The following is a 14,225-nucleotide window of genomic DNA, read 5'->3' on the forward strand; positions in this document are numbered from 1 at the left end:
ACCCCCCGTCCCCGCTATGCAAGTCTATGGGAGGGGGCGTGATGGCTGTACTCAAGAAAAATTGTGTTACAAATTTTGGGGATTTTTTTTTTCCTTTTAGTGTAAGCCTATCTGGTTGTGTTTGTGCAAGGGGCTGGAGTATTCCACCCCCAGACTAATAGGTGGGGCTTATAGGCTTTGTTTGTCGCGGCAGGTGTATATAAACCCCTCCTCCCACTACCAGGGTGTGCGTGACGTTTTGCAGATGGACGTTTTAATCTCCTGCCGGCAATCCTGCGGCGTTTGTGTAGCTGCTCGTTGCAGGTCCAGCTCAGCTGCTGTGTAATTGCCTGTTCCCCGCTCGGTGTCTACAGCGATCAGAGAAGCTGCGGTTCCCAAGCAAGGTCGTGCTTTGTTACCCGCCGGTTCTGCCTGCAGCGCTGCAGGAGCCGGGCGGATGTGCGAAGGGGGCACAAGAAATAGGTGACCGAGCCGCAGTGCAGTGAGTTATTGGCACTGTAACACGCCCGTTTTTAAAGAGTGACGTGCGGCAGGCTCGGATATCGGTTTCCGAGCGGACCGGTGTCACACTGGCCGTCCCGGCTGTTTTCCACTCCTCTGACCATAGGAGGTTAGCTCCGCGGTTCGTTGGGGGTCACGGCATTGGCAGGTGAGATATTGGGTAGTGGGGGATATGTGGCGCAGAGGTTCAGCATTATTACTTCTACCCTTGTATAGGTTTGAGTTCTTACAGTGGTCAGGTGGGTATATGCTCTTAGCTTCATTAATAGGTTACACGCACTTGTGGTTATTCTTCAGGCGCTTATTTGGTGCATGCGCTAATAGTAATTATGCTATACATAAGCTGCAAATCATTGTACCAGTTATTTGCTAAGAATGGTTTTCCTGTGCATTTGCAAGTAGTTGTTACACTGGCCATACTTTAGTAGTTTCATAGATATATATATATATATATACACGTTGGTATCATTCATACGTCAATAGATATTACACTGTTATACGCTGTTAATCAGCATGCGCTCGTAGTCGCTGTACACAAGTTCATATATTCTGGTTCTTTCGGTTGTAGTCTTATCAGGGCACATATGCTTGTATCTTATCTCACATTCTATAGGTTAGGGCATACATTTATAGTTCATACACTTATAGCATTTCGTTTAGTTTCTCACATAGTATTTTAGTACAATCAGTTTGGCAGATACGTTGTAGGGTCTGCAGGGCATATATATTTATAACATTTGGGTATATACATTAGCAATCTTACGGCTGTTGCAGTAGAGGCGGTCAAGTTTCATAGCTTTGTTGATAGCGCTTGCAGTGGCTACACGTGTTGCCTACAATCCTGGTGCAAATGTGCTCGTTTCGCAGGTGGTCACAGTATTCTGTTGTTGCATTCAGGTCAATGCGGTTAAGGGCATTTGTTACTCCTGATACACTCATGGCATGCATATCATGCATACGCTTATGGCCTTATTCTGGTTCTGGGATGCTCACGATATTCATACTGTTTACACCCCCACAATGTTCATGTTAATTGGTTTTCACACCGTTCCTCGCCTGTGGTGTTGTTTATTTTCACATCTCATGGCACTCATAATTTTACATGCTCTGGGTAGGTGTACGTTATACTTTTTATAGCAGATACACTATATACACGCGCATAGTGTGTTCTGTTCTCACGATTATGGCATACGTGGTTATACGCTCATGGTATGGATACTATGCATGGGTTTCAGTACGTTTACACTGGTTATGCTCATAGTGTTGATTCTATGCATTCGCGCATCGCCTATATTGTTCATGCGCTTGTGGTTGGTTTATACTATTCTTAGGTCATGGCATTTATACTTTAATACGCTTATGGCGTGTTATACTTTCATATGCTCATAGTGTCATACTGTACATTAGACCACGGTAGTTACATTGTTTACCAGCTTAGGGCAGGGGTAATTTCATGCTCGTGACCTTGATGATGATTGGCCCATGGCTTTTTAGGTTATTCTGGTACTCATGGTACTGACACGAGTCATACACTTTTGATAGGCAGTTCATATGCCCATAATATTTATTCTGTTTCACACGTTTTCAAATTTCCACGGTCCATACGCTCAATGTATTTTACTGCCCTTGTGCTCTCGGCAGTTAGGCTGAGGGTACGCTCACGGCACCCATAATGTCATACGCTCACGGCATGCCTGTCGTTCACAAGATTGGGGCATCTGTACTGGTCATACACTCCTAGATTTAGATTGGTCACTCTCTGTACTCCCTGTATTGGTACCAGTTACGTTCATGGCAGTCAGGGTGCTTTCACTGTCCATACGCTCCCGTTGTTCATACTTTCATACGGTATGGGTACTTGTGGTGTTTTGTGTGGCACATACGCTTGGGTGTAAGGTGCAGGTACTCAGGGCATTCATATTGTGCATGACATTATGCAGTTGATATGTTAATAGTTTTGCAACGGTTTCCCATCATACCTGCCACATCTGCAGGTAGTTGTTATTGCTGGTACGTATTCAGAGCAACCGTTTTACGACTCATATGTGGGGGATGCCCTGCATATCTGCCACATCTGCAGGGAGATACATGGAACAGTTGTTGTTACTGACTCATCTTTAGATCAACAATAAGACTCACAGGCGGTGTATACCCGTTATACCAGCCACGTTTTGCAGGGGGTGCATTGCATAGCATGGATCGACCGATATCGTTTTTTAGGGCCGATAGCCGATAACTTGTACCGATATTCCGGTATAAGTTATCGGCTATTTATCCCCCCCGCGACACCGCTGCACATCATTGATTTAAAGCGGGCACTTTAAAACAATGAACTGCAGTGGCTCTTGTGGTGCCATAGACCGCCGCCGGCACCCGCTTCTCTCTCCCTGCCTGTCCGGGGGTCCCAAGTCCTATCACCGCCACCGCCCCCTTACCGCCGCACCGCGACCGCTCCCCCCCGACCCGCCGCTTCGCACCCCCCACCGCACCGCCCCGGCCCCATTGTCTCCCCCATCCCCAGTTTTATAATTAACTGTTCCCAGGGCCCGGGGTCCACTCTACATCTGGCTCCGGTGGCGTCCTCCTGAGCTGTCACTGTGCGCACTGACGGTGACGTCACGTGTCATTGCGCACAGCGTAACGCAGGATGCAGCAGGAGCCAGAAGTAGCGTGGACCCCGGGAACAGGTAATTATAAAACCGGGGATGGGGGAGGCAATGGGGCCGGGGTGGTGCGTGGGGGGGGGGGTGACGCGGTGCAGTGCGGCGGGCCGGGGGGGTGGGTGTGGTGATTGGCGGTCAAAGTGCGGGCAGTGCGGGGCATTATCGGCTTATTGGCAAGGTAATTGCCGATACCGATTATGCCCAAAATCGTGGTTATCAGCCAAACCGATAATCGGTCGATCCCTATTGCATAGTTCTTACGTCTTCAGAACAACAATAACACGACACATAGGTGGGGTATACCCATTATACCTGCCACCTCTGCAGGGGGATACATTGCATAGCTGTTGTTACTGACACGTTTTCAGAACAACAATAACATGACACATAGGTGGTGTATACCCATTATATCTGCCACGTCTGCAGGGGGATACATTGCATAGTTGTTGTTACTGACACGTTTTCAGAACAACAATAACAAGACACATAGGCGGTGTATACCCAATATACCTGCCACGTCTGCAGGGGGGTACATTGCATAGTGGTTGTTACTGACACGATTTTCAGAACAACTACACTACGACACATAGGCAGTGGATACCAGTTTTTACCTGCCATGTCTGCAGGGGGATGCATTGCATAGTTGTTGTTACTGACACGTTTTCAGAGCGACAATAACGACACAGGAGGTTGTATCCTTCATACCTGCCATGTCTGCAAGGGGATACATTGCATAGTTGTTGTTACTGACACGTTCTTTCAGAGCAGCAACATCACGACACATAGGCGGTTGTACACCCATTATACCTGCCACGTATACATGGGGATACATTGAATAGTTGTTGTTACTGACACGTCTTTCAGACCAACAACATCACGACACATAGGCGGTTGTATACCCATTATACCTGCCACGTCTGCGGGGGGATACATTGCATAGTTGTTGTTACTGACACGTTTTTCAGAGCAACAACATCACGACACATAGGCGGTTGTATGCACATTATGCCTGCCACGTCTGCAGGGGTTGCACTGCGCAGTTGTTGTTACTGACACGTCTTCAGAGCAACAACATCACGGCACATGGGCAGTGGTAAACCCATTATACCTTCCACGTCTGCAGGGGGTTACATTGCGCAGTTGTTGTTACGGACACGTTTTCAGAGCAACAACATCACGACACATAGGCGGTGCATGCACATTATACCTGCCACGTCTGCAGGGGGATGCACTGTGCAGTTGTTACTGACACGTTTCAGAGCAACAACATCACGTCACACTGTCGGTGGTATGCTCACTATACCTGTCGTGTCTACAGGGGGATACATGGCATTAGTTGTCATTATTGTTATGACAACATCAACGCACATAGGCTGTGGTATACCGACCTTATGCAGCATGTCTGAAGGAAATACTGCACAACTGTTGTTACGGTCCAGTTTTCAGAACAATAACAAAATTTTTCATGACACAGACGGTGGGATACCCAGCATACCTGCCACGTGTGCAGGGTAGTATGCTGGGCAGTTGTCACTGACACGCCTTCAGGGCAACAACTTGTTACACAGGTAGCTGTACACTCTTTATACCCAACACAGATGCAGGAAGAGGCACTGGGGACTTGGTGTTACTGACACGACTTCAAAGCAACAACAGCATGGCTTATAGGGGTCGTACTCCTTTCATACCTGCCACACCTGAAGTGGCATGCACGGCGTAGTTATTATTACTGATACGTTTTTTGCAGTTATAGTATATAATAAAAAAAAAAAATATATATATATATATGGTTATGCCAGACCTGTCACGTGTACAGGCACGAGGAGACCTGTCACCTCTTCTAGGCACGAGGCTCACAAAAAGACTTGGTGGAGCTGCAGTCATAACTATTCTGAAATAGGGTCACGAAAGGGACGTTTTTACAGGCACAGTGGCAATGAAGTTACCTGTCACTTACGGCAGGATGTCACCCAGGAGTTTCGTTTGAAGCATGTTCGGCAGTTTTAAGGTTGGGTCGTGTCCAGGAAGGGGTTGTTTCAAGTGTAGGCGTTGGTACATAGTACTTCTCAGGTGGATAGGCACAGTGTGTACGCTTACTCCTGGTCTGTCTGCAGGCATGACGGTTATGCAAGAATCAATCTCCCTAAACAGGCAATTTCTTCAAAGTACAGTTGGCAGGTAATTCACGCTTTCGCGGTCGGTATAATTTGGAAAGTCTTCAGGTAAGTTTTCCGAGCTTAGTCCGGGATACGGGTGAATAGGCAGATTAGGGTCAAGGGGTCAGGTTTCTTGTGGCTGGCAGTTTAGTGTTTTTCTTTTTGGCCTCTAATAAATAGGGATTGGATAGTACAGCTATCAGTTTATCTTGGCTGGATAACACTGGTCAGCATGTTTTATCTTGTATACTATCATGGTCTTGGGTCAGTGCTGGCTTATTCCGCAGGGTAGGCATAGTGGCTATAGCTATCCACTACCAGGTAAGACATTGTTTCACAACTAGTTGGTTTATCCCACTGTCAGAGGGTCTGTATCATGTAATTAGGGTGCACTATGGTTTTATGAGGTTTATACATTCTATTACTAACCTACTGGTTAATGTGTTTTGCCCTCTTAAGGCCTGCCCTCAGTCGCTGTTTATGGGCACACTTCAACTGCTGTTGTCAGGTTTAATATTTCACATACAGGTACGTAAACGTTGGTGATGCAGGTACGGTAAATGTTCGTGACACGAATACGAGTGGAAGCGCTGAGCACAAGTGTAAGCCTATCTGGTCACGATTTATGGGCACACTTCAACCGCTGTTGTCAGGTTTAATATTTCACATACAGGTACGTAAACGTTGGTGATGCAGGTACGGTAAATGTTCGTGACACAAATACGAGTGGAAGCCCTGAGCACCTCTTTTGAAGATGCTGATCAGTTTGATGCTTACTGTGCCCGGATCTGCCAGGCCGATATTTTTGTTCTCTATATGCTAATGAAGTGGTAAGTGGCTCAGGTGGTGTTAACTGGCACTGATGTTACCGCCGCCAGCCGCAGCACCGCCCAAGCTCATCAATATTCCTCCCCTCTTCATTACAGAGCGGGGAGAGGCGGAGGCATATTGATGAGCTGGGCAGCACTGCCGCCAGTTAACACTTCATTGGCATATAGGGAAAACAAGTATTGGCAGGGAGGATCCGGGAACAGTAAGCAAACTGATCAGCCAGTACCGCTGGTTAGTTCGGGGGGGGGGGGGGGGAAGGGAAGCAAGCTGAGTTTTCCTTTAAGAATGTCAAGGCAAATTTAGTAGGTGCCTGCCTTTTCTATCAAGCTCCATGTTTGATCAATATTCCCTGCAATACACACTTTAGTATCTCCTATTTCAGTTGAGGAGGGATCAGATGCATTACCTGTCAGATGCAGACTTTAAGCAATCTGTCATTTTCAAAGAGAAGACTTATTTCCCCAAATGAAGCTGGGCTTAGGCAGGGCGATACAAAAGACGGGCAAAATGGACACGACCCCAATATGTAATCAATCCTATTGTACAGCTTGTGTGTATAGACAGAACATTAGTCATGGTCCTGGTGGATGAAGAATGCAGCATGTATTTTTTATTTTAGCCAAGACCTCAAGCTTGTCTTTCTCCATTTTCCTTTATTTAGGCGTATGTACCCTAAATACCACTTCTAGAGCAGTGGTAATTTTGTTCTCCTCTCCTCACATTGGTGAAAGCTGGCTAATACACTGCAGTGAGGAAAGGGAAGCCAGCAGAAGAGAGAGAACCACAACCCCCTCATAAGTTTGGTCTAAATCGGTGAGTACCAAAGAGCCTTGAATACTAAGGATCATTTTCAAAATTAAAGAGACAGAGACCCCTAGTGGGCATATTTAAACATTTATTTCACATCTTTAGCAACATATTTTTTTTTTTAGTTAAGTATATTAAAAAATGCTTAGTATTTACGAAAGTATTAAATTAAAAAAGTTGTTTCTAACGACACTAACTTTCAATCATTATTGCATTCTACTATTATTCCTATGTAAAGTTTTATAAGCACTTGTAAATGAAAGGATGGGCCATCATTGTTGTTTCTGGAACATGTGCAGGTTGTATATTAGGAAAGTTTTTTTTTTTCTTACTAATCAGACATAGTATGGGAAAAATCTTCAGAGAAACTTAGTGTTTGTCAATTGGACATGTTTCCCTGTATTTATCGTTTAGAAGTGATAGCACTTGTGAGATTTAGACAAAGTAACTCAGTAAATCCTTTTATAACGTTTGACCTTGGAAACTTACCATTACTTCTAAAAGCATACAGGTTAAAGTGTTATTTACTAATGAGAATGCTGAAGTCCATTACTGAAGCATACCAAGATCCACAAATCTTGCTAATCTGCATTGCACAATGCTTATAAAGCCCTGCTAAGGCACTGTATTTCAGATATGTGTAATTACATTGGTTAAGCCATTACTGTACCAGAACTAAAAGGTCTTCATACAAAGCAGATGGGATGTTCACTTATAAATGGTCTCCACTTTCCAACTATAAGTGTTGATTCCCAACGTGCTTTGACTGAGCTAGGTGATCCTGGAATTATTTTAAACCAGCCACAGGTTGGATATGACTTTTCTAGATCACCTGACGTTTTTTATCCCATGTAGCTAATTTTTTTGGATCCAACTTTTCAGAATAGATCCTCAGAACAAAATCTTGAGCCTTATAAATACCTTTCAGTAATGTGTCGCATACACCTTCCTCTTCTGCTGCGTCACGCTCTCACAGTAAACTGCGCTGCATACTATACACTCTTCATCTGCTGTGGAAGGCTATGTTCACAGTGTAAATTTTGAGGAATAATCCATATATTGCAAGCAACGACTTTTCTGTGCTAGGATCATTCGGAAATGCACCGTTGTCTTAGACGCCAATGCATTTCCAAGTGGATTCAGCGGAAAGAACCGACATGTCAATTCTTTCTGTGGAGGCTGGAAATCGGAATTTCCACGGCAGATGTTCAGCAGAATTCTAGTGAGAACAATGGGCCTTTACTGCAATGGAATTTCTGAGCTGATTTTTTTTCTGCCAAATCCCAGTTGGAAATTTTGCCATGTGAAGGAGGCCTAAGGCTGGGTTCACACTGCAGAATTTCTGCCAGAGATCAAGCTGGCAGCGCTAGGACTGAGCAGATTTCATTGCTGCCCCCATAGATTGGAATGCATTTCTGGGTGGATCTTTTGGGAGATCTGCTCAGAAATGCATTGCCATCTATGGGGATCCTAGTGACGCCAGCGTGATCTCCAGCAGAAATTCTGCCCAGAAATTCCAGTGTGAACCTAGCCTAAGATTTACTTCTACACTGAGGCAGCCTAACAATGTCCACATTGTACTGTAAGGGTTCCTCCGTTCTCCTTGGCAATGAAAGTTTTCAGTCACTTCAACCTTCTGCATGACCAGAGGATGCAGGCCAAGATCCCTACATGGCTCATTACAGACAGAGGGCAAGAACACTGAAATAGCCGTCTACAGACCAGGAACTGTTCCTTTTAGAGAAAGTTTTAGTTTGGTTTATAATCCAGAGTCATGTTTTCAAGTTCTTTGTGTGTTAAACATTGGCTCACAGGGTAACTTGGCACTAGAGGAGTTTTATCCCTTATGGAGGACAGCATACAGGTTATACTACACATGCACTGAAAGTCTATAAAGATGTAAACAAATTTCAGTCTCAGGTTTGCATGAGTCATGTGTAATGTTCATGTAAGGCATGTATAACCATGAAATGTCCCTTATAAAGTATTTCTATACATGATACTGTGACACCTATTAAAAAGCTGCTGTTAGTACTCAAATGACTAAAGTAGATATTACAGCATGTTTTCTACTTACACAATTATTAATAAAATAAAGTGTTTGTGACCTGACTCTTAACTTGTCCAAGTTTTTTATATGCATAATCTAATTAAGGGAAATAAATACATTTCAAGTAAGTCACCAACAATAAGCCACAACTTTATTAAATCAATAGAAATAGTATAAATCTCAATTTCAGCTGCACCGACCCAAGAGCAAGACCAAATGAGTTCACTCTGAGGGACACTCACATCGTCAACTCCTACAAGGAAGAAAGGGGAAAATAGAATGGATGAGAGGACATAGCATATTAAGTAGGCAAAGCAATGTCTGTTCAGTATTTAGGTTTGCAATAATGCAAGACTGAAAGTGGTTTAAACAACATGCATTTTATTAGTGTCTAATAAGCTAAACAAAGGGCATCTGTTACATAAAATAGTAATAATACTCCAGCCATACAGTTTATGATAAATTAGGGTGCAGTAAAGCAATTACTTTATTTTTAACTTAACCCATTGGGCATTGTCCCAAATGGTTGGGAGGCAAGGTCTGGGGTCCACGATTATAAAACAATGTGCAGTGTGAGATGATGCCTGAATGGCTGAGGCACACTCCTCCCTCATCTACATGCACTGATCACTCACTGAAGGCTGCCCCTCCCTGCCGCTTACACAGGAAACAAGCGCAGAAGCTCATTGTTTGCGTGGTTTTTTTGCCATATATATCAAGTTTTTATTTTTAACACTTTTGGCTAGATATCTCCTTTGATGGTTCAGACAAGAAATTATCAGAAATTGTTTATAGTCAACTGCACTATGTTACATGACAAATTGAGTAATTGGGATCCGGCACTTGCAGGACTAGGGAAGTGTATAGAAGCGGAGACATGTGTGAATGCAGATAAGGCACAATGTGGACATCGGCGGTGCACCTCAGCATAAAGCAACGTAACAGGACAGAAAAGAATCCAAAACGAGATTGCTGAATACATTTTGTGGATGGTGAGTGCAATCTCGTTTTGGATTCTCTTCTGTTCTGCACTGTTACATATTACTACATCTATAGTACAAAAAAATAAAAATGAACAAGACTGAGTTCAAGTTAGGTCAGCAACTAGAAGACCCCCTTTTAGAATGAAGCCATCCTAGCAACATAACATTGTGGAGAAAACTGGGCTACCAGACATTACTGTTGCACGGAAATCTAGTGAGATCTATGGTTACCCAGCTCACCTGCTTAGCCAGACTCCTGTCGCACGGCACCGTGTGAACCAACACCAGAATAGCAATGAAGAAATTGAAGGTCCAGCGCAGGATAGCGTGCAATAAAAGCCAATATTTATTGTAGATTCAAGCCATAGGACAGCAGGACACAATGCAACGCTTTTCAGCTGGAAAAAAACAGCCTTACTCGTACTTACTCATGAGTAAGGCTGGTTTTTCTGGCTGAAACGCGTTACATTGTGTCCTGCTGTCCTATGGCTTGAATCTACAATAAATATTGGCTTTTATTGCACGTTATCCTGCACTGGACATTCAATTTCTTCAGGGAAATGTAGTAGTACATGACAGCTGTGAAAATGTTTAGGATCTATTCACATCTGTCCAAGGTTCCACAGTTCTCAATGTGAAAAATAACACTGCATGCAGTTAAAATGTGAACCGACTTATGTAAAATTACTACAACTTATTGGCTAAACCAATATGAAATCCCTAATGAAAACATCTGTAAACAAAGCTGTCTTGTTAGAAACTTACCATGATGGCGTTTACAATGTCGTTGCTGTTGTTCTTGAGAGCACGCACAGCCTTCGCCCTGGACACATTAGCTTGTGACATTACGAGTTCAATGTCCTTCACTTCTACTCCAGTCTCATCAACCTGAAAAAAAAAAAAAAGGAATAAAACGTTTAATTCTTCATGTAACACCTCACTATTTTTAAAAGTGCAAGACTTAGAGGTATTCCAGGATTTTTTTTATTTGACTATGCTACAGGGGCTGTAAAGTTAGTGTAGTTCATAATATAGTGTATGTACCTGTGTATACGGTTTTCTCACAATTCTTATGTGATTTTCCCCCCACTTTATTGATTTTTTATCACCATACAAAATGACGGTTGTCTCAGATTTTTCCCAGGATGCAAAGTGGCAGAGACCTGACTCACTAGTCAGCTGATGACAGGGAGCCTGTCTGCTTCAATGGGTGGAGCGATCACTTGGTGGGAGAGCGATCAATCTGCAACTAATGCAACAACTGTAGGCACCCTGATTGAAAACCACAGGTCTTTTGAATGGATGCAGCTCATTTATGTTTCAATGGGTGGGGTGGCTGATGTGTGGGAGGGAGGAAAATGGAATTATGGGATTTGTAGGCAAAAAAGGAAACACCAGTTCACAAAAAGCTAGCCACAGTGTTCTGGTATCTCACAATACAGCCATTTAGCGCCAAGACAAGCGCAGATCCTTCCTAAGCATGTCCATTACTGTCTGCCAGGTACGTACTAAAATCACTTTATGGTGGATAACCCCTTTACGTCAGTGTTCCCATAGGATATTGTCATGTCACAACACAGCATACTGTCTTGATCCTGCCATGCACTTTGCTATGTAATTTTTTTGCCACATATTAGCACTAGAGATGAGCGAAGTCACAGTAATTCGATTCGTCACAAACTTCTCGGCTCGGCAGTTGCTGATTTTAGCCTAAATAAATTAGTTCAGCTTTCAGGTGCTCCGGCGGCCTGGAAAAGGCGGATACAGTCCTAAGAGAGTATTCAGCCCACCGGAAAGCTGAACTAATTTATCCAGGCTAAAGTCAGCAACCGCCAAGCCGAGAAGTTTGTGACGAATCAAATCACTGTAACTTTGCTCATCTCTAATTAGCACCATTCACATATTGCACATGGTTTGCTATGCTATTTTGGTGCATAACTGGTGCAAAAATAAAAATTCCAGGAAAACTAAAAACATTTACATGGACGTGGGAATAGACAAAAAAAAAATATTGTAGAAAATTTGATGTTTCAATGAAGGTAATTAAAACCAAAAATAAATTGACTTTCCTTCTGCCGGCCCCCGATGCAGCTGGAATCTGTATCCTAATTGCTTCCGGCTTTTGGGGCCCAACATGTCACCGCACTCAGGTGATCACAGGCTGCAATGATGTCCTGTCTTGGCCAGTGATAGGCAGAGTGGCAGTGGGTTGTAACGGGACCAGGCCCAGCCTCCTTCCTGGTGCCCGGGCCTGTTATATCACACTGCTGATAAGCACATAACCACTGAGGCGGGACATAGCTGCAGCTAGGGATTAGTTAAGCACAGTGAAATATTGGGCCCCAAAAAACAGAAGACTAAGGCCTACTGGCTACTAAAATGCATTTACCTCTTCCTCTTCGCTTTCCTCCTGTACTGTGGGAGTCTGTGTGTTTTCCTGTATGTTTGAGACTGCTTCTCCTTGTACCTTGAACTTTTCTGCAGCAGCCAATTGGGCTTGTTGTGAGAGATCTTCAATCTAGAATGCAAAAAATGATATAATAAAATTACCTCACAATCACCAACAGGTAGTAGATTAGGATATAGTACAAAAATCCAAGGCTAGCATACCTTAGCTTCTCCAAAGACAATATAGGTATCTGATGCTGGGCTCTTGTATACGTCTGGCTTTGTTATGACAAACAAAATGTTCTTAGATTTTCGGATAGTGACTCGTGTAACTCCGGTGACCTGGCGAAGCCCCAACTTTGACATAGCCTGTTAAATACAAAAAAATATAACTATGAAAATGTAGTCCACACAATAGGTATTTAGGGAAATGGCACTGCTGCATAGGAGCGTCCGGCAGCACATTAAACCTTGCAGCTTGTATGATCTTTCGGTGGTGCTAAATCAGGCATACAATACTGTTCAAAGAATAAGGAACTCTGAGGCACTCACTAAATGACCAATTTTCTTTTGTTACCAAACCATTGGTCACAGAAGACAGAGTGGGGGCCCACACCGTCTCCGTTTTGGAAGAAAAAATAAATAAATTCCCTAAATTCTTTGTAAATTATGAAGATGCACAAACTGTATAAAATGTGAAAGTAAAACATTCTAATAAGCATCCTTTACATGAATTTACACCCCTTTGCGTCATCACATTAATGTAAACAGAAATGGCAGAAATCATTCTCAAATATACTTTGGGCCCCAAGTGTAATTAACCTTTCGAGGACCAAGGGATGTATTTGTCCAAGGTTTTTAATTGCCTGATATAAACATGGGACAAATACGCCCCTTGGTCCTCAAAGAAATTAAGGGTTTTCCAGGACTTTAACCCCTTAAGGACCGGAGGTTTTTCCGTTTTTGCATTTTCGTTTTTTGCTCCTTGCCTTTAAAAAATCATAACTCTTTCAAATTTACACCTAAAAATCCATATGATGGCTTATTTTTTGCGCCACCAATTCTACTTTGTAATGACGTCAGTCATTTTGCCCAAAAATCTATGGTGAAGCGGGAAAAAAAATCATTGTGCGACAAAATTGAAAAAAAAAACGCTGTTTTGTAACTTTTGGGGGCTTCCGTTTCTACGTAGTACATTTTTCGGTAAAAATGACACCTGATATGTATTCTGTAGGTCCATATGATTAAAATGATCCCCTACTTATATAGGTTTGATTTTGTCGCACTTCTGGAAAAAATCATAACTACATGCAGGAAAATTAATACGTTTAAAATTGTCATCTTCTGACCCCTATAACTTTTTTATTTTTCCGTGTATGGGGCGGTATGAGGGCTCATTTTTTGCGCCGTGATCTGAAGTTTTTAACGGTACCATTTTTGCATTGATAGGACTTATTGATCACTTTTTATTCATTTTTAAATGATATAAAAAGTGACCAAAAATGCACTATTTTGGACTTTGGAATTTTTTTGCGCGCACGCCATTGACCGAGCGGTTTAATTAATGATATATTTTTATAATTCGGACATTTCCGCACGCGGTGATACCACATATGTTTATTTTTATTTTTATTTACACTGTGTTTTTTTTTTTATTGGAAAAGGGGGGTGATTCAAACTTTTAATAGGGGAGGAGTTAAATGATGTTTATTCACTTTTTTTTTTCTCACTTTTTTTTTGCAGTGTTATAGGTCCCATAGGGACCTATAACACTGCACACACTGATCTTTCACATTGATCACTGGTTTCTCATAAGAAACCAGTGATCGATGATTCTGCCGCATGA

The 14,225-nt window shown here is 42.9% G+C and overlaps 1 protein-coding gene across 50 annotated transcripts in view; it reads right to left on the reverse strand.

Moving 5' to 3' along the window:
- Window positions 1–9,137: 9,137 nt before the first annotated feature.
- NACA (nascent polypeptide associated complex subunit alpha) overlaps window positions 9,138–14,225 on the reverse strand; it is a 40,740-nt gene continuing 35,652 nt past the window's right edge. For all 50 annotated transcript variants that reach the window (XM_056562459.1, XM_056562455.1, XM_056562423.1 and 47 more), the window contains 4 exons: window positions 12,602–12,748; window positions 12,381–12,509; window positions 10,757–10,879; window positions 9,138–9,261 (listed from right to left, as the gene is read on the reverse strand). In XM_056562459.1, the coding sequence (XP_056418434.1) occupies window positions 9,247–9,261; window positions 10,757–10,879; window positions 12,381–12,509; window positions 12,602–12,748 (414 nt within the window). In that variant the 3' untranslated portion in view covers window positions 9,138–9,246. The remainder of the gene's footprint in view (window positions 9,262–10,756; window positions 10,880–12,380; window positions 12,510–12,601; window positions 12,749–14,225) is intronic.

The sequence above is a fragment of the Hyla sarda genome, chromosome 2 (assembly GCF_029499605.1).
Source record: "Hyla sarda isolate aHylSar1 chromosome 2, aHylSar1.hap1, whole genome shotgun sequence".
Classification (NCBI taxonomy): Eukaryota; Metazoa; Chordata; class Amphibia; order Anura; family Hylidae; genus Hyla; species Hyla sarda.